The sequence below is a fragment of the Trypanosoma grayi genome (assembly GCF_000691245.1).
Source record: "Trypanosoma grayi strain ANR4 Tgr_22_V1, whole genome shotgun sequence".
Lineage (NCBI taxonomy): Eukaryota > Euglenozoa > Kinetoplastea > Trypanosomatida > Trypanosomatidae > Trypanosoma > Trypanosoma grayi.
Window position 1 is genome coordinate 23,161 of NW_008825641.1, and position 18,348 is coordinate 41,508.

The 18,348-nt window shown below is 54.6% G+C and overlaps 9 protein-coding genes across 9 annotated transcripts; all 9 read right to left on the bottom strand.

The window, feature by feature from the left end:
* Positions 1-12: 12 nt before the first annotated feature.
* Positions 13-417, bottom strand: DQ04_00221070 (hypothetical protein; the record flags this gene model as incomplete). The annotated part of the gene is made up of 1 exon (XM_009308485.1): positions 13-417. One exon carries the CDS (start codon positions 415-417, stop codon positions 13-15), a length of 405 nt encoding a protein of 134 aa, XP_009306760.1.
* Positions 418-481: 64 nt separating this feature from the next.
* On the bottom strand, positions 482-1,069 carry DQ04_00221080 (hypothetical protein; the record flags this gene model as incomplete). Its single annotated transcript, XM_009308486.1, has 1 exon — positions 482-1,069. One exon carries the CDS (start codon positions 1,067-1,069, stop codon positions 482-484), a length of 588 nt encoding a protein of 195 aa, XP_009306761.1.
* Positions 1,070-1,423: 354 nt separating this feature from the next.
* On the bottom strand, positions 1,424-4,165 carry DQ04_00221090 (IQ motif containing with AAA domain 1; the record flags this gene model as incomplete). The annotated part of the gene is made up of 1 exon (XM_009308487.1): positions 1,424-4,165. One exon carries the CDS (start codon positions 4,163-4,165, stop codon positions 1,424-1,426), a length of 2,742 nt encoding a protein of 913 aa, XP_009306762.1.
* Positions 4,166-5,031: 866 nt separating this feature from the next.
* DQ04_00221100 (hypothetical protein) lies at positions 5,032-5,361 on the bottom strand (the record flags this gene model as incomplete). Its single annotated transcript, XM_009308488.1, has 1 exon — positions 5,032-5,361. The coding sequence occupies one exon, from the start codon at positions 5,359-5,361 to the stop codon at positions 5,032-5,034; it is 330 nt and encodes a 109-aa protein (XP_009306763.1).
* A 369-nt stretch (positions 5,362-5,730) lies between these two features.
* On the bottom strand, positions 5,731-9,033 carry DQ04_00221110 (phospholipid-transporting ATPase 1-like protein; the record flags this gene model as incomplete). Its single annotated transcript, XM_009308489.1, has 1 exon — positions 5,731-9,033. The coding sequence occupies one exon, from the start codon at positions 9,031-9,033 to the stop codon at positions 5,731-5,733; it is 3,303 nt and encodes a 1,100-aa protein (XP_009306764.1).
* Positions 9,034-9,479: 446 nt separating this feature from the next.
* Positions 9,480-10,292, bottom strand: DQ04_00221120 (hypothetical protein; the record flags this gene model as incomplete). Its single annotated transcript, XM_009308490.1, has 1 exon — positions 9,480-10,292. The coding sequence occupies one exon, from the start codon at positions 10,290-10,292 to the stop codon at positions 9,480-9,482; it is 813 nt and encodes a 270-aa protein (XP_009306765.1).
* A 281-nt stretch (positions 10,293-10,573) lies between these two features.
* On the bottom strand, positions 10,574-13,834 carry DQ04_00221130 (hypothetical protein; the record flags this gene model as incomplete). The annotated part of the gene is made up of 1 exon (XM_009308491.1): positions 10,574-13,834. The coding sequence occupies one exon, from the start codon at positions 13,832-13,834 to the stop codon at positions 10,574-10,576; it is 3,261 nt and encodes a 1,086-aa protein (XP_009306766.1).
* Positions 13,835-13,988: 154 nt separating this feature from the next.
* Positions 13,989-15,056, bottom strand: DQ04_00221140 (ras-family member, GTP-binding protein; the record flags this gene model as incomplete). Its single annotated transcript, XM_009308492.1, has 1 exon — positions 13,989-15,056. The coding sequence occupies one exon, from the start codon at positions 15,054-15,056 to the stop codon at positions 13,989-13,991; it is 1,068 nt and encodes a 355-aa protein (XP_009306767.1).
* Positions 15,057-16,138: 1,082 nt separating this feature from the next.
* Positions 16,139-17,500, bottom strand: DQ04_00221150 (putative phosphoprotein phosphatase; the record flags this gene model as incomplete). Its single annotated transcript, XM_009308493.1, has 1 exon — positions 16,139-17,500. One exon carries the CDS (start codon positions 17,498-17,500, stop codon positions 16,139-16,141), a length of 1,362 nt encoding a protein of 453 aa, XP_009306768.1.
* Between the last annotated feature and the right edge of the window lie 848 nt (positions 17,501-18,348).

Genomic DNA, 18,348 nt, shown 5'->3' on the forward strand with positions numbered 1-18,348 from the left:
GGTTCATCAATGTTAGTAGCAGCCCGCATGTGTGCCAACCACGGACCACAAACGTTGCGGGGGCCCAGCAGCTCTCGGCGTGGGCGCAGGCGAGGTGGAGGAGCGCCGGCCGAACGCCACTGCACCGAGTGTTGCGGCCATTCCGGCAGTTCCGCCATCCCTCTCACAGGCGTCACCGGGGGACACGGAGCGTGCACTGTCGCCCTTCAAGCCGCCGTCGCGAGGGGAGAGCGGCCCAGCGCCGCGCGCGGTCACCACGGAGCACCTGCCCGGTTTTCTGCCCCCACAACAACGCCTCCCCCCATACCACCACTCCGAGGCGGAGAGCCATCGAGACCAGCAAGCCAGCAGAGGAGGAACAAAAATGGAAATGATAAATAGTCGTAGAGTGAAAGGAGGGGCCGAAAGAAGAAGCATCCAAGCAAGGCACACATCACGCACGTAAACGAGACACCAACATCCGACCAGCTCTGTGGATTATTCAGGACCTGAAGCTGCTAACAGAGACTGTGGGAATACCCTGCATCTCCGCGCACTCCTGAAGCCGCCCAACAGAAGTAACGAGCATAACAGCAGAGCCTCTCCCATCGCGCAAGAAAGCAGCGCAACTGATGTAGCGTCGTTGGTCGTTTAGATTTTCCTTCAAATTGAATTCGGATAAGAAGCCGTTGTCCTCCTCACATCCTTTACGCTGAAACGTCAACCACTCTTCACGTCTATTTTGGTAAATAAATGCAAGAAGATCCCGCACACGATTGGAGTGGGCAACAGCCTCGCTGGATTTTTCGGTCTCAAGCGTATGCAACGCCTTCTTGTTCGCCATGTCCATTTCGTGAAGAAGCAACTCGGAGATGACAACAGTGTTCAGGCAGTAACCACCTGTCAGGTGCGGTATGATGCCGCGTTTGTGAGCCTCTAGCAGTGAGGGGAAATCGAAAACGAGCGTCTTGTGACACGGAAAACCATCATCATCAGTCCCTCCAGCCCCCACGCCAACGGAGAGTGGTCGATTCGCAAAGGTATCAACTGGAAGCCTTCGGAGGCGCGTAATGCGCAGGCCGGTGTCCATTCGCAGCGTCCCGCAGATTAATCGAGTAAAGAAAGAGGACCGCAAGGACACCACATACAAAAAGAAAACTGTAGAAAGAGAGTCCGAGAGAGAGAGAGAGAGAGAGAAGGAAGGAAATCCAGAGAAAGGGGGAAAAAGGAGGGTAAGGGATACTGGCACACGTTTGAGGGGAACGGCAGGGATAAAGGGCAAACACTTTCACAGTCAGAGATATTCTTCGTACATCTATCCGGATGATTCGGCTCATCATCTACATCGCATTTCAGCAGCAGCTGCAGCAGAGGCACAATTACGACAGCCATCACTACCACGACACCATATATATATATATATATATATATATATATATTCCATTTACACCTCTCGCTCCTTCTTCTTCTTCTTACCCCCAGTTTCCTTCTTCTCTGGAGAAGGTACATCCACTGGCGGGTTAACGCGACGGAGATGGAGTGGCAGACGTTGCGTAAATTCCTTCATCTGCGCCTGGTCCTCCGCACTCGGCGGCTTGACGTGAGTGATGGCGTGCAGAAAGTCGCATGATGACAGCGGTCGTTGCGCCAAACGCCGCACGCGCCGTTCGTGCAGCACCTCATTGACAATATTGTAGAGATCACCGCAGGTGAGTCCCTCTGTGAGGAGCGCAACTTCGTGGTAGTGTTCCGGTCTTAGCACATCGGCATTCGCGGTGCGCTTGGCTATGAGTTTCTGCAGCACGACAAGGCGTGAGGCGTAGTCGGGGTTGGCGCAGTGCACCATGTGGGCGAAGTTGGCCACCATGGCGTTAAAGTCCGCCTCCCACGGAGTTGACGTGGTGCCAATCACCATGACACGGTCAGTGGGCGCGAGTGCGGCGATGCTTTTAAGGACCTCCTTCTTCATCTTTTTCCCGCGTGCCAGCAGTGGATCCTTCGGCCCCTTCTTTTTCTTCTTGCGCATAAAGAGCTTCTCAACTTTATCGATGTATATGACGGAGGGCGCCAGCACTTTTGCGAGGTGGAACACCATCTGAATGATACCAACAAGACCGGTGTTGGTTTCGAAGTTCGAAGGAGAAAGATCAAAAAGATTTGCGCCACTGTGATTGCACACGGCGTGCACAAGCTGCGTCTTGCCGCTTCCAGGGTAACCGTAGAGAAGCAGCGTCCTGGAGCATGGCGCCAAGTCGTGAATCACCTGAGAGCCGAGCGGCAAGATGGCGTATTCCGCCACTGTCTGCCGCACTTGTGCCGCCGATGGCTCACTCAGCCATGAGGCCTGCTGGAGGTACTTCTCGAACAGCTTCTCAAAGACGTCCTTCTTCATCTTCATGGCCTCCTCGACAGCGGGGTTCCAGTTGTTCAGGATGCGCTGCCACTTCTTCTTGATTTCTTCATCGGGCTTCTGCAGACGCAGGAGCGTGTCGAGCGGGGACCCATGCACCGTTGCGCAGCCCAAATAATCTTCTAGTCGAATAGCTGGATCCGGCAGCTGCAGCACATTCTGATGCACTGCACTGTTCATGAACGTTTCAATGTTGACGCCCTTCGTCGGGTCCTTCAGCTTCGGCGCCCGTGGCTTCTTGGGTGCCTTCTTCTTTTTCCCACCCTTTCCTTTCTTTCCGCTGCGCCGCTCCTGCTCGAGTCGCTTCTTCAGGTTCTCCACCTCCACCATGATGAGCTGGTCGACGGTGCGCCGCAACTCCTCCATTATGCCGCGCGGTCCCTCCAGCAGCTGCTGTCGCAGGAGTCCCTCGTCGGCCGTCTGATCAAGGTCCACCTCCCGGTGGTACGTCTGGTCAAAGCGCGGCTTCCACACGGCGTGATAGCGCTCCTCCCCCGCCTTGATGCCTGACCACAAGTGCGTGGGGGCCATTGCCGGTACGGTTTCTTCCTCCTCACCCTTGCGCCGCACGGTGCTGCCGGTGTTGCGCGTCGGCGTGCGCGCCACGAGGGTGCCGACGAGCGACGATTGCACCGTGACGGAGCCCACGCGGCCGGTGGTGCCGGTGGCTTCGGGGATGTGCGCACTCGCGGCGGTAGCGTTGAGTGTCTCCAAATACTTCCGGCTTCCACCCTCCTCTGGCGTCGGGAATGTCAGTGGGGCGTCGTCCTTGCTCTCCATGCGCGCGTACGCCATGCGGGTGAGGACCTCGTTCAGCATCTCCTCCATCGTGCGCGGCCCTTCTTCGGCCTTTATGCGTGTTTCCAACTCAATCGCCTTCTGTTGGAGCTGCGCCTCGTTCATGCGCTGGCGCGCCTTTCGCTCCTCGAGGCGTACACTGGCGCCTGCACGCTCCACGTCGCTGAGGGTCGCCAAGGTTGGCCGCATCCCAAGTAGCTGCAGCTCCGCGACGTGATCCTCGCGCACCCGTTTGCGCGCGAGGTACGCCAGCACCGCCTTCTGCACCACCGTCGCCGCCCGCTCCTTGCCGGTGGCATAGTTGTAATCACCAGTACGCGCAATGGTGAGCTTTTGCTGCGCATGTGTGGCGAGCTGAAATTTTGCGCGCTGACGAGCCTGACGCCCTCGCTCATTGATTTGCAAAAGGGTCACCGCGTCGTCCAGCGTCATGGGCTTCGTATCCTTACAGCCTCTGACGTTCGCGGCTGAAGCGGTAGCAGTAGAAGCAGCAAGTGCTTTTGAAACAGGAGCGTCCGCCTCTGTCGTGCGGTAGTGCGCCTGCAGCGACATAATCTGGCGGTGCCGCTCCTGTATCTCCGTCTCGGTATCCTCCACGAAGTAGCGTGGAATCGGCACCTCGAGATCATCTGGGGTCATCTTCACGTCCAGCATGGCATCATCCAGCTTTACAAACTCACCACAATTCGTTGCTAAGAGGCTACGCACCTCGAGCATGCGTGCAATGCAGGTGTCAAGCAGGGTTCGCACATCATATCTTTTTTGTGGCTGCAGCTGCGCGTCGTGTACAGCAGCTAGTCGGCGCACAGTCCGCAGGTACTGCATATAGAGTGAGGTAAAGTACTGCAGCAGCTGCTCGTACCGCTGCCTTCCATTAGGCGGGACCCGCAGCTTGGTGAGGTTTATGTCCTCCTTCCATATGGTCGCGAGGTCCTCGAGGGCCTGCTTGTAGTCGTCCTCATACGTCAGCGACGACATACCGCCACGTGATCTTTTCCGCCCCAGTCCCCCCCTTCCAACCTACACCAGCACGTTCAGCACAAAACAAAAAAAAAAAGCGGAACATCATACAGAACGAGAATCAAAAAAAAAAAACATGCACCACGCACCGCTGCAATGATTCCAACACCAACACTAAGAATAACACGCGAGGCAGACGTCGTGCCTTGAGAAACAGGCACATACAAGGAGTGGAGTGGTGCTCCTGAGGGTACAAGAGACATCGCATATATGGTGGGAGAAAGAGGGCAGGAGGCGCCGCGTCCACTCTGCCGCTCTGGTGGCGGAGGCACCCCCAGCTGCGCCGCCAGCGACAAGAGGACGAGCAGCACGCACCACCACGGCCAATAGGCACACTACAGCCACACACACCTACACGGCAGTTACACACAAAATTCGATGGGAAGAGGATGCTCGACTAGACCTTGCTCTTGGAGAAGCCCGTTGCATTACCCCCCAGCAATATCCCTCCTCTTCCCTCCTTTCCATTATCAAATTTCACAAAACAAAAAAAAACAAAAAAAACACGTGCATGATTCTTTCTCTTGTGTGATGTGCGTGTTTCGCTCTCCCCTCGCGACCCACGCGCGTCCCCGTTCGGTAACAAAGAAAAAGGGAAGACGAAAACAAAACAAAAAAAAAAAAAAAAANAAAAAAAAAAAAGAGAAAATGACGCAACTAACAGAGAAAACAAAAACAGCCTCGTCACTGTGCACTCCGCGTGGCCACGGGAGTGGGACAACAGCAGCACGCCCCAACACCCCAACGCCACGCATAGCCACGAGGAGCGCAGAATATCCGGACGCCCACGATTGTGGTTTTTTTTGTTTGCTATTATCTTTGTCTTACCGCTTGCAGTCGCCACTCCACGAGGCGCTCCCCCGCCCGCCCATGCGTCTATTCATTCCTCCCGTGTGTCCTTGCTTGACGTTCCGCTCTTCGTCGTGTTGCTGCTGTTGTTGTTGTTGTTTTTTCGTTTCAGCCTTGGCGCCCACCGGCACCGCACCGCACCGCACCGCGTCCCCGTCGCCCTGCACTCCGACCACCGCCACCACCCGTATCACAATCATTGCCATTGCCAGCAACGCCACCGGCGAAGCCAAACCGAACCGAAGAGGAATGTGACGCGGGAAGAAGTAATATTCCGTATGAGCTGCACACACCAACGCACGCATACATATATATATGTATATATATGTATATATATACACTCACAGAGATACAAACAGAGTGCACCGAAGCCAAAGAGCAACCCTCCAAAACAAAAAACAAACAAACAAAAAAAAACAGAAGAAAACTCCAGAATACAAGGGGTGGACAAAGAAGCCTGTGCCACGTCCATGAACAATGAGAGGGTGTGAATGGCTCCACATGAATATTGACCGTGTTGCACATGTAGAAGGAAGCCCCCTCCCCTCAGATTGCTTGATCCGAGAAAAAGGCAGTATGCCTCTATTTTTCCAGTCCGCTACCCTCTTCCCTTTTTCTTTCCACCGCTTTGCTGCCGTTGCTCTTTTGGTGTTTGTGGTGCTAACAACCAGAATTTACACCAACTCCTCTTGGCGGGAATTCTCTACTGGCTCTTTGCGCATCCCCGACTCCTTGAGGGCCCTTTCGTGCTCCTGCTCCGCTATGTCGCGCGGCGTAGGCTTCAGCCGCTTCTGGAAGTGGAGCACCGGCAAGTCAACGACGAGGATGAGGCCCCCTAACAACAGTAGCACATACAACCAGAACTTGGCCCCGGTCATCAGTACATAAATGTGCCAATACAGCGTGGCGTTGCCAACGTGTTGGATTGCTGAGTACGTCAAGAGGAGGCAGACGAGGAACAAGGCAGAGAGGCCGATCCCCACATATTGCATCCACCGCCAGTAACGCACCTGCAGTCCGAAACGACTAAGGACGACACACACGAGTGAGAAGAGCATCATTGTACCTACCATGTCGCCGCCGATGTTTCGCGTGCCATCGTAGTCCAGTTTCACAGCAGTTGGATACATCACGTAGAATATGACCAACGCGTGGAATATCGACTCGGCAAGCCACTGCAGCAGGACGACGTGATCAAAGTACAACCCACGCGAGAGCGGCACAAAAAGGTCTGGTCGGCTCACCAACACCTCGGCGCAGAGGTCCTTGTCGAAGATGCCCATAAAGAACGGTGGGATGCTCGTCAATACCGTGTTGTAGAACGTCAGCAGCCACCCATCGAACAGTGTAAGTCCCGAGAATCCACAGTAAAATGCAAAGACCACTTGAATAAAGGAGAGCGTAATATTCTTGTAAAAACTTACAACAATACAGCTCGCGTTACGCACCAATGAATAACGCCCATGGACAGCACAGAGATATCGCAGATTTTTGAATCGCGGAATGGCGTAGTCGGCTGCCAGCACCGCCTGTGTTCCCTCGAGGCCGACGATACCGATGCCAACGCGCCCTTCCTGAATCATTGACACATCATTCGCCCCGTCACCAATGGCGATTGCAGTGAGACCTGTAGACTTTTGGAACATGCGCACAATATTCGCCTTCTGGAGTGGTGTAAGTCGGCAGCAAACCGCCGAGTTTACCTCCTGCGATAACCGCAGGAACTGCTTGAAGTGATGAGTCATCGCAACGCCGAGGGCAAGACCATCTATGACAATAGTGCAGCGCACACCCTCCTCCCTCCCGCGCTCCACGTGGAGCTCTACCTGGCGCAGGTCCGCGCCAACCTTCTGCACTGCCGCCTCATCCTTCGGGTCAAGAGATCCAATGTCGATATGCAGAACAAAGTCTCGTCGCGGGTCGCACAACATTGTCGTGGCGGCAATCGTCAGGGCCGTCTCTCGTTTGTCGCCGGTGAGCATCCATATAACAACACCCGCATTGAGGAAGAAGGACACCGTTTCCGGTACATCGTCCTGGAGCTTGTCTTCAATGGCAGTCGCCCCGACAAGTCGAAGCTCCCGCTCAATCTCTATACAAACCTTGTCCACCACCTCACTACGTCGCACGAGCGTTTTACCCGCGGCGATAAAGCGTGCATGCCACACTTTGAACTCCTCCTGTGTAAGGTCACGCGCGCCAACGAGGAGAGTGCGCAACCCGGATTCACCCATCTCCGTGAGCGTGCTGTCCAAGCCGATCATATACTCCTGCACTTCGCTGTCATTGGAGAGTTGCTGCCGAAGAGAACTGTCGGCACCTTTTGTAAAGAGGATAATCCGCGGTGTGTTGCGTTCCTGCACAATGATACTCATCATCTTCCTATCGGGTGTGAACTCAAGAGTGGCGAGAATATCGAACACACGGTTCTGTTCCTCTACTTCCACTGTCATGGAACGCGAGGTACGTTCAACCAGGCGGAAACCGTGCTCGGCTGCAGTGGTGACAAGAGCCACCTCGTCTGGTGAACTTCCCTCGTACACGATACCCAGTGGATTGCTATCGTCATTGAACGGCTGGACGGTGTGACAAATGGAGAGGGCAAGGAAATATTCCTCAGCAGCAGCACGTGTTGGGCTTTTGTGGTCCAGCAGCTCCAACGATGCAGCCCAGCTGTCACAACAAATGGTGTGGCCTTTGATGTCGCCTGTCTTAAACTTCATGACATTCTCTGTCAGCGTCCCAGTTTTGTCCGTGAAAATGAAGCGCACCATGGCGAGCTGTTCATTCAAGTTTGAGGTGTTGGGCACGCAGCGACGCCACCTTCCATTGACAAGCTCCATCATTTTGGTATCCCGCCGCATCCAATGCACTTGGATGACTTTGCACACCTCGATGGTCACGAAGAGCGAGATTGGTATGAAGTAACTAAGCAAAATAAAATACGTGACGTAGCGGCGAAACCACAGCACAGTTTCACTGTTCTGCTCAAGAAACCAGCGCATGTACCAATGGTCCTTATGATGATTGCTCCACCATACAGCGAGTGAACAGAGCACAATGAGAAAAGCATTCTGCATTAGGAATACGACGATGATTAACGTGTTCAACTTATGATCCAAATCTGAGGATTTTGGTGGTCGCTTCTTCAAGTTACGAAACATCTTGGTGTCTCTACCAGCGTAGATAACGAAGCCCCACAGCCAGTCCGTCTTGCGCACGACACAGCCACGGTAAAGGAACTGGTTGAGATCCACAGCATACTCCTCGCCGTTGAAGTCTATCCTCCCGTTCCACGACAGCAGCCCGGGGTCGGGCGGTGTGGTGTGCATTGTGAGCCGCGCCGTCTGCACCGCCTCTGTCGAGCAGAGTGGCCACGTCATCTCCATCGCCTTGCGACTTTTAAGACTCGCTTCACCATCCAAGTTGCATGTGTCAATGAACACCTGTCCCTCTTCCGTGGATGAGGAAAGTAGGAAAATGTCCGCCCGGACCTCCTCGCCGTTGTGTACGCGCACTACATCCCCCGCCCTCAGGTGCCGACTCGCGATCCGCACCATCTCACCGTTCACAAAAGCCTCCACCTCAATTGAGTTCGCTCTGTTATCTGCCCGGTGGCGTTTGTACTCCTCAGCGCCCTCTTTAACTAGCGCCACCGCTACGACAAACACAAGTGGTGCTATTGCTGTCGCAGGGCTTATAGGCGAAACGCCGGGGATGAGGGAAAGAACCATACAGACGAGGAAATAAAAGTTGCTCACCTTTCGAAATTGCATGAGCAGAGCCAGCGGTAGAAAAGTGACTATGGTGTAATCAGATGTCTTAATGAAGTTGTCGGGGTAATCGAATGGCGCATTCGCATGAGGATCGTTCATATGCACGATGACTTCAGCATGTTCATCATTCTCATCCCCATCGTGGCCACAACAGAAGCACCAATTGCAACCATGTATTCGGGGACAGAACGTATCCCTCATGGGGCTTTAAAGCGGGCAAATAATGCTATCTGTCTCCTTACTTCACCTCTTGAATGTATATATATATATATATATATATATATATATATATGTCNTATATATGTCTGTAGGTCTGTAAGTGACCTCCTCCCCTTGTCTTCTACTTGGCCTCGTGGAGGCTAGGCACAAATCCCTTCTCTTCCTCCCTTCTTCCCTTCGTTGCTGGATGCAGGCACACACACACACGTACGCCCACAAGGAAAGAGACCGGTAACAGCGTGTTACACCACGACTTAAATAAAGATACTTCATCAGAGAAATAAGGTCAATAGAAGCAAAAGAAAGAAAGAAAGGAAGCATATAGAACGTACCACTCACGCAGCCTTTTGTTTTTCCTTTTTTTTTGTTGGCTTGCCCGACCACACTCCCATAAGACACCTCACAAGGCAGAGCACGGTTAGCAAAACTCACTCCAGCGCAGTCGCGTGAGCCGGTAGATTCAACACCGCCACGTGCCCCTTCCGGTCCTTGACAGCGATGCGGCCGCGACCCTCCATCAGCTCCCGCACCAACAGCAGTGCCTGCGCCGGCGAAACGGGCACAAGCCCGTGGCGCTCGTACGCCACCACCACATCGCCGTCGCCATCGCCGCCCTCACCCTCGCCCTCAACCTCCTCATCTTCTTCATCCCCTGGATCTCTTTCCTCATTATCATCAGCACCGTCTTCTTCCCGCTCACGCCTCCGCCTCTTCGCTGCGCGAGAGGACAGCAGCTGTGGTAAAAGCGGAGGAAGGCAGAGAGCGACGCGTCCTCGGTGCGCCATCACTGCAGCAGTCGCACGCTCCTCCGTGGCAAACACCACTGCCACCGCGCCGCCACCGCTTCGACTTAGTTGGCAGCGGTCCACAACATCATCCAATGTATCGGCCAGCGACGGGGAAACACATGCGCAGAGAGAGTACGAGTGATCTGCGAGCTGCGGAGGAAGTGGTTGTGGTGATATAACGCTCTTATCAGTTGCCTCAACGCGGCCACCACGCCTCACCCGAAATGTCTCGCCGTGTAGCGTTGGTGGTGACGTCTCCCCAAGTCGATGCAGTGCATCTGCCGCCGCTACCTCGCTAGCAAAGTGCGCGTAAGCGTGGCCCTTGTGTGAACCACTATAGGAGCCGCGCAGCAACTGAATGTGTGTTGCGTCGGGGAACAGACCCTCAAGAAAACCCTCCACCTCATCCGCGGGGACACTCTTAGGGAGTTTGGACACAAAGAGCTTGGGCATGTCCAACAGGCAATAAATGCTGGACGAAGGGGGCCTTTCTTCCTACTGAAGGCACGTGTTGGGGAGAGAAAAAACCAGGGAAAATACACGAGGCGCCTCCATTGTGTAGTCCAGGAGAGTTTGAGGTAGGCTATTAAGGATTCCGTGCAACTGTGCGAAATCACCCACCTCACCTCACCTCACCCTCACAGCAAAATGCAATTCCAATTGCCGAATCATTACACCCAATCCGCCTCCCTCAGAGAAACATACACACACACACAAAAAAAAAATCCCTCCCTTCATTTCTTGATTAAGCTGGCGAGGATTTCTTGGTTTTGCGCCTCGATACGGCTACTTTGGCGCTGTAGTTCTGCCAGCATGGCGTTGACCGACACAATTGAAAATTCGCTTACGGCACTACCCGCACTACTGGGCCGCTGCTGCTGGCGCAACTGCAGCCTTGTGTAAAGGCGGTTCACTGTAGAGAACAGCTCCTCCACCGTTTCATCGTCTATACAGTCCGCATCGTTGTCTTCATCCTCTTTCTGCTGGTCGTACGCCTCGGCAAGCTCCTTAAGACGGTCACGTATCTCCAATGACCTTGCGCGAACAGAGCTTGACGAGGACGACGCAGACAAGTTCCCAAACGGCTGCACAAGCGCCATGTTAACTGGGTCGTGGTGCAGTTGCCGCTGAACATCCTCGCGCTCCATTGAGTCGATGTTCACAACGTCGTCCTCCGGTGTCCTCATTGGGCTCAGCGACGGCTGCCCTTTGCGCGCGGGGCTCCGCACACCGTACGCCGGAGCCTCGGCGAACGTCACCTTCGCGCGATCCTGCGCCAATACGTCGGCTGCAAGCGAAGGTGTCATGTCCGCCTCACTTTCGGAAAGGGTACGCAACCTAAAGGTGGGCTTCGACTCAATGGAAGTAAGCGCCGATACCTCCACCATTGACGTGGATACACCCACATCAAAACTTTCAGCGGCGCCAAGCACTTGCGGCAGCTCCGTTGGCACACGGTCGCTTTCCCACTTCCGCAACGGCGGGAGCGGGTGATCTAGAGGTGTCGAAGGTATCTGCAGTATGCTGTTTCCCTGGGCCAATATAAGTACACCGCTGGTGCTTCTAGTTGTAGCGGTAGTAGGAGCAGTAGTAGTAGTAGTAGTAGTAGTAGAAGCTGTTGTTACTGTTGTTGTAGAATTGGCTGGGGCACTTGGTGATTTTTTTGTCGCCGTTGCCGCACTCACCCTCTTGTAAGCACCCTCGTGCTCTTTGTGTTTGCGCCGTGTAAACTCGTAGAAGCCGTGGAGGTCCTTGAAACGAGACTGTAGCTCAACATTCGTTGGCCCACCGCATGATGATGATCGTTGAGTGCTGCAGCGCCCTCGGTGTTGTTGCTTCTGTTGAGTAAGTCGTTTGGCATCGGGCACAGCCCTGCTTGCAGCTGATGAGGATGTTGTTGATAATGCGTCGAACCCTGTGTCAGTCAGTGCGTGTAAAGTGAAGATGCCCCTGGAGTCGCACAAGACGAGGCCACTACCATCGGCTGTGAAACCGACACTCATAAGAACCGTCATCTGGTGGTTCTGTGCAGCGCGCTGAAAATTGAGATGTGTGATGCATTTTCTATCGGCGAGGCTCACAACAGAAAGTTCGCCTTCGCTGCGCAGAGCAACGAGCCCCCCATTCGGCGCAGAAACCACCTCCTTCAGCGCAACAGCCTGCAACGGCTCTCCGACGGGCTGAAGTGTGTCGACTTCCACAACAACGCAGCCGTGGCGGTGCACCACTAGCAACGCATCGCCAGCAGCAGTAAACGAGATGATATCAGCGCTAAAAGACACGTTCTTTCCAGTCTGCAGGTTCGCCAGCAAATGGGTCGAAGCAGCGCACAGTGCACCTTCTGCCCACACAAGTTGTGTCAATGGCACCTTGAAGCTTGTCAGACGTGTGGTGTGTAATGCCTGCAGGGAGAATTTTGTACCCTCGTTCCACCGTCCCTCAAAGTAAAATAAACTGTTATCGGGGGAAAGACCCACAAACTGGTTCTTTCTATATGCAACAAGGCTCGTTAGCGGCTCAGCCACACTGAGTCGGCACAGCACCTCCTCCAGGTTGGGCATAATCGCGGCTATTTCGTACGCGGAGGGCACGTATACCAGCAGAACATTAAGATCAGTGTGATAGGTGGCGCAGGTGCTCTCAAGAGCCATGCTGCTGCATGACCGCAGCGTCATATCGTAGAGTCGCAGCCGCTGCGGAGACCACAGACACAGCACGTTCGCCGCCAGTGGTATCCACCGCAGCGGCTCCTCATCAGGCAACACCGGCGTGTATTGGTAAACACACTGAAACGAAAGCTTAATCGTCCCACTCGTGGATTCTGTGACCCGGTACCGCGACAGATCACCGCCGCTGTAGAAGAGCATAAGCCTGTCACCATTTGGGCATACTGCGGCTCCAGTGCACAGCGAATCCATTAGCCGCGTCAGGAACGAAGAGCTCACAACCGTTGGCGGACCGTTCTGCTTAATCTTTCCACGAAACTCCCAGCTATCGGCAGAAAAGAAGCGGACCAGCGCACCACACACAATGACGTTGTTCGCACTTTGATAAGCCGCGGTGGCGGGGCACACCTTGCAGTCCATCCACTTCACCGCCGCCCCACTGCGACAATCGAAGGAAACCAGAAATCCAACCGTTGTCAGTGCCGTCAGCGTGGTCTCGCCCTCAACGGGTGGCACCAACGCAACAAATTCGGTGTCCCGCAGCTCGCTCACAACGCTGCAGGGTTTGCTTAATACCGTCAATGTGCCACTGCCGGTATCTTCGCACTTTGCGGTCCCAGTGCTGGCGGCCAGAGAGGAAGAAGAGGCTGCAGCAGCAGCAGCAGCAGCAGAAGCATTTTTGCTGCCTTCCTGCGTCTTCGCCTCGCCCACGTCGGACCGTTGCACACTCCACAGCGTCACTTCCCGTGACGTGCAGGAGGCGAAGCCGCTGGAGCCCGGCAGTGCCACAATAACATCAAGCGCATCAGCGCAGCCTCGCCAGAGCAACGTCCGTGTCTGCACATCCCACAGAGAGAGACGAAAGCGGTCCTTCGCGAGCTCTTTCATGCCGCATGAGACCACTAGCACGTCCGAGCTCTCGTGAACACTATTGAGGAAGCACGCGGCAAAGACGCTCTCCCCTGTAAGCCGTATGGGCAGCTTTGCAGTTGCCCCAGCGAATGTTGGATCTGACGCAGTGGTTAAGTATAAGCCGCTATCGGCAGTTCCAATGCAAAGCAGGTCTCTACTTTGATGCAGGTGAATCACGGACAACTTTTCACCATTTTGTAATAGCACTGTTCGAGTCGCATCTACAAAATCGGCGCCACGAGAGGTGGTGGCATCATTATTGTTATCAGGCGAATCAACAGCACCGCCGTGCTTCAAGGCGCACACCACCACAATGTCTTCTGCGCAGCTGTAGGCGAGCCACCTACCGCCACCACCCACCGAAACCTGGGAGGGAGACCGGACGGCGTGGCCGGCGACCATTGACACACGGCTCATTTTCCTTCCTGCAATGACCAAGAACAAACAGGGAATTGTTTCACCGCCGTGCTGCAAAAGGGAACTAGAAACACGGTAAGAGTAGCAGCAGAAGCATCAGCGAGAAAAAAAACGCTCAAAACGGTGAGGGCCACCAAGACGAGTGATCACTGCGTCAAAGCACCTGCCGCATGTCTTCTGCGATGGGGTCCCCTGAATGAAGAAATTGCTCAAATGCACGTTGGGCACCCCGCACGTTGCACTTGTGAAGCTCCACACTGACGCCAGGGTCTGCCGAAATAATCAACACATGTGTGCAATTCGTAAAGGGGTGCAGCAGTGCGGTAAAAGTACCTGTCGTGATTTGAAATCCATCCAGACTTGTCGTGTTATTCATGCAGCTTAGCTTGAAGTGCTTTACCGTCTCACTAACCTCTGTTGTACGCAATTCGCACGTTGACGAGCGAAGTGCGTCGTTATCATTGCAACAATCGCTCCCATTGCCGTCGCCACCATAATTGTTGTTAGCGTCCTCGCGGCTGACGTGCGTTAAGCAGAGAAATGTGCTGCGTTCGTACAGTGCCACTTCAACAGCGTTGCAGGCCTTTAGCAACTTCCTCATCTCCTGCATGAGCACATCCCGGTGGGGAATGAGGGAGCGCACAACATTGCTGTACGCCAGGTACAACGAGTTGGACCAGATGCTCGTGGCGAAGAACTGAATGTTATTCGCCACCTCATCACCCTCGAGGCGCTCGAGAATCTCCGCTTTTCGCGACTCAAAAATGGCCTCGCGGAGATCCTTTGCAATGAGGTCAATCTTGTGCAACAGCACAAATATCTTCGCGTGAGGGCTGTACTGCTTAATGTAGCGCATCGCCGCCTGAAAGTACTCCAGCATCTCGGGCCGGCTCCAGTTGGTCGACATGCCGTTGTACGCGTCACTGCTGTCGCGGCTCATGCTGTTGATATCGAACACAAAGAGCATGATGCCAACGCTGCGGAAGATGTACTCCTTCTGGCGGCTCAGGTACTCCGCGACATAACGGTGCTGGCCGCCGCAGTCCCACAGGGTGAGGTACAAATTGTTAAGCATGCGGACTTGGTTCTGGTCGAGTGAGATGGTGATGCCGAGCCGCAGTGCATCGCGTGGCAGGTAGTTGTCGAAGATGATACTCCGCATGCACGTTTTACCGGCGCCGCCGGGGCCCATCAGCAGCAGCTTCTGAATCTGGTCCTGCATGGCCTTCGTGTGCGCAGCAGAAGGAAGAAGAGGAGGTAAAAGAGGTACATGGGCATGGCTCCTGCTCCACAAAGCAACCACATTCTAAACTCGGTTTTTTTTTTTTTCATTTTCTTTATTGTTCTTGTCGTCGTTTGGCACATTTGCCCGACGGTTTGGCCAATACTGCCATGCATGCGCCCTCTCGATGCACAGCCCCAGAGCAGGAGGAAGGCAAGAGGGGGCGAGCCATCGGTACGAAGCGCCATTCTCCCGCATCATCCACCACGCCCTGACGAAGCCGCGGCTGCGCGGCGTGGCACCGCCGTCACGCCCACCGATGCACACCGAACGAAGCAAACTGAAACCGCCAACGTGGGGCCTTCCCCACGCGGGGGAAGCATGCTTGACGGCATACTTCGCCGCAACGAGGCCAGCGTTATCTGGCGTGACACAACTGAGCAATCTCCACCTCATACGGCGGTGAACCCGTTTTACTGCCCCGCTTCGCAGTAGACAGAGGCGCACAACAACAACAACAACAACAGCAACGACGACGCGTTGCTAGTGTTGCGGTTTCATGACAAGACCACACTCTCCAACTGAGCCTTGCTGGCTATGACAACGCTAGAGAGCCCAAAGAGGCAAATAAAAAGAAACGGGTATGCACACGTCCATAAAGAGGAGACGCAAAGAAGCCCCTCTGGAATACTGCAAAAAAGTGCCGCTTTCATTCACCGGAAAGCGTAACTTATGGGCACTGCTGTTTATTCTCGTTACGCTGTGAGAGTAGTGATGCAGGGACTCCACACGGAGCCCCGCCCACAGACAAGCACAGACGGAGTTATATAGATGCACCATGAATTTCTCACCGAAGGGAGTACATGTATCACAGGTCGGTGCGAAGGAAGCGTGGAGGTTGCGTGGGTGCGACTATGGTGACGCAACGGTAGGAAAAAAAAAAACAAAGAAAAAAAGATGTGTAACAAAAAGAAAGAAAGAGAAATGGTCACAAGTTTATCTATATAGGTACGCACGAACACACAGATACACACAGACGGGCGAAAAAAAAGATAAGAGATGTGTTAGAGCATGGCCAACGGTCACTCCAGAAATGCTGAAAACACAAACTCTGTGAGCTGTTTTGGTGGGGGCGGTGAAGATGGGTTCGAGTCGATCGACGACGTGAACTGTTTAAAATACAGCTCCTTTTCCGATTGCGAAGGCTGCACGGTCATAACAGCCCCTAGATTGTTGTTGTAACCACAGTAGTTGGGCACTGAAAAGACAGTAAGAACCTTCCCGTCATGGGTCCAAGCGTAGCCCTCAGACACCACTTGGTGAGCTCGGCATATGAAGTCAAATTTGTTGAGACGGCAGAACTCCTGGCTGGCCTCCACACCAAACAGGTATCCGCGCCCCCGCACATTCCGTGCGTAGAGTGGCGTCGACTCCGTTGGGTCAGACCACAGCAGGCCGTCGACAACTTCATTAAGGACGTTGTCCAATACATTCCCGTAGTCTGACCTCTCAATGGTTGAAATGATATCAACCGAAGATGTCAACTGCGGGGACAAGCCACCGTGCGAAGCAAAGAACCGCTTCCTTGGCGTTGTGACGACAGCAGCAAGGGGCAGGTAGCAGAACACCTCGTTGAAGCGCACCCATGCGGCATCACTCCCGAACTTCTGCAGCACCTCATGGAAAAAACCGTAAAAGCGAGACGTTTGTGAGTCCTCGTGGTTGCCGCGTGTCATGTAGATGAGCTGCGGGTACTCCACCTTGAGCGCGAACAGCAGCATCACCACCTCTACGCCGCACGGGCCACGGTCCACGAAGTCGCCGAGAAAGAGAAATTTGCGGTCGCTGCCGTCCACATTGAGCTGTCTGTCCGACTGCTCCGACAGCACGTGGGCGACGAGGTCGGAGAGATTGCCGTGGATATCGCCGACCACCACAAGCGTCTCGTCTTCCACCACGCGCACGTCGAGCATTGCCTGCTCCGCCGCAACGACGGCGCGCACCTCCTCGCACAGCTTGTCCACCAGCCCCATGCTAAAGAGGCGCCGCACCTGGTCTTCCGCGCACGGCGTGGTGAAGTCACTATCGGGCCTCTCAGCGGTGCTCGACGCCGCTGACGTCGACGCCGATCCGAGGCCGCTGTGCAGCAGGGTGTCAATGAGATCCAGGAAGACGCCTCGGCGCGGTGGCACGGCAAAGAAAGCGGACGGTGGAGCGGACACACCGTTGGATGAAGTCCCAGACGGGCTGTTGACACGCTCCGTTGTCGCCGCGGCGCACTCACCGTCTGGCTGTAAATTGCCCAGCCGTACATTGTCGTCGTCGTCGTCGTCGGTGGCGGCGCGCGTGCACGCAATATCATCTCTATTCAGCGCGTCTCTCTTCCAGTCATCACAATCTACAGCGCTGACTGCGCCACTCGATTGCTCCAAGTCTGTACTCATTCCGCTTCGCTGCGCCACGTAGGCTGTCACCGATCTTTTTTTTTCTTTTTGGTGGGGGGTTTATTGGCTCGCACACGGAGGACACGGAGACGGCAGCTTGCTCCCAGCAACGAACGAAGGCGAAGTGTCTGAATTCGCTTGGTCTCGAGGACGCCCGCCGCCTATGCAGCAACTACGTAAGCGAACGGAGAACAAAACACACACACCCACACACGCAATAAAAAGAGCAACATCAAGGGGTAAAAAAAAAAAGGAAGAAGAAAAGGAAGTGCTATTGACAGCAGTGACCGGCGGTAACACGGCAAAAAGGTGGTGCACGCCACAGACCGGTATGGGCATTTCGGAGGGATGAGGGACGGAGAGTGCGGGCGAGCAGCTCCACCTTGAGCCTGGCCCGTTCTGTGCCCGCACACATACATGTATCCGTGTGTCTCTTCGGCAGCACCGCACAGCGCAAACGGGGGACGAAAGTAGGAGTAGAGAGTCTCCGAGATCATTTCTTACGCAAACACGAGATAATTTCATCTCCATTTCCCCGCTGTTGTTGTTGTTGTTTCTTTTCCCTCTTTCCTCTACCCCTTCTTTTCCTTCATTCGCCAGAGTGTATCGTACCTTTTTTCTGCGTGTATGTGTGTGTGTTTTTTTTGTCGTTCGTCTCTTCTTTTCTTTTCTTTTCTTCCGGCCACTGATGTGTGCCCACTCCTCTTGTAGTTGTTGCCGTTTCCTATTTTCCTCCGCAGCCGCCTCCACCCCGCTCGCCCGACCGCCGCCCTCTCTGTGCCTCCCCCCCTCTCCGCTGCCCGCGTTGATGCCCCCCGCCCGCGTCCCACCCGCACAGCGGCGGGGGG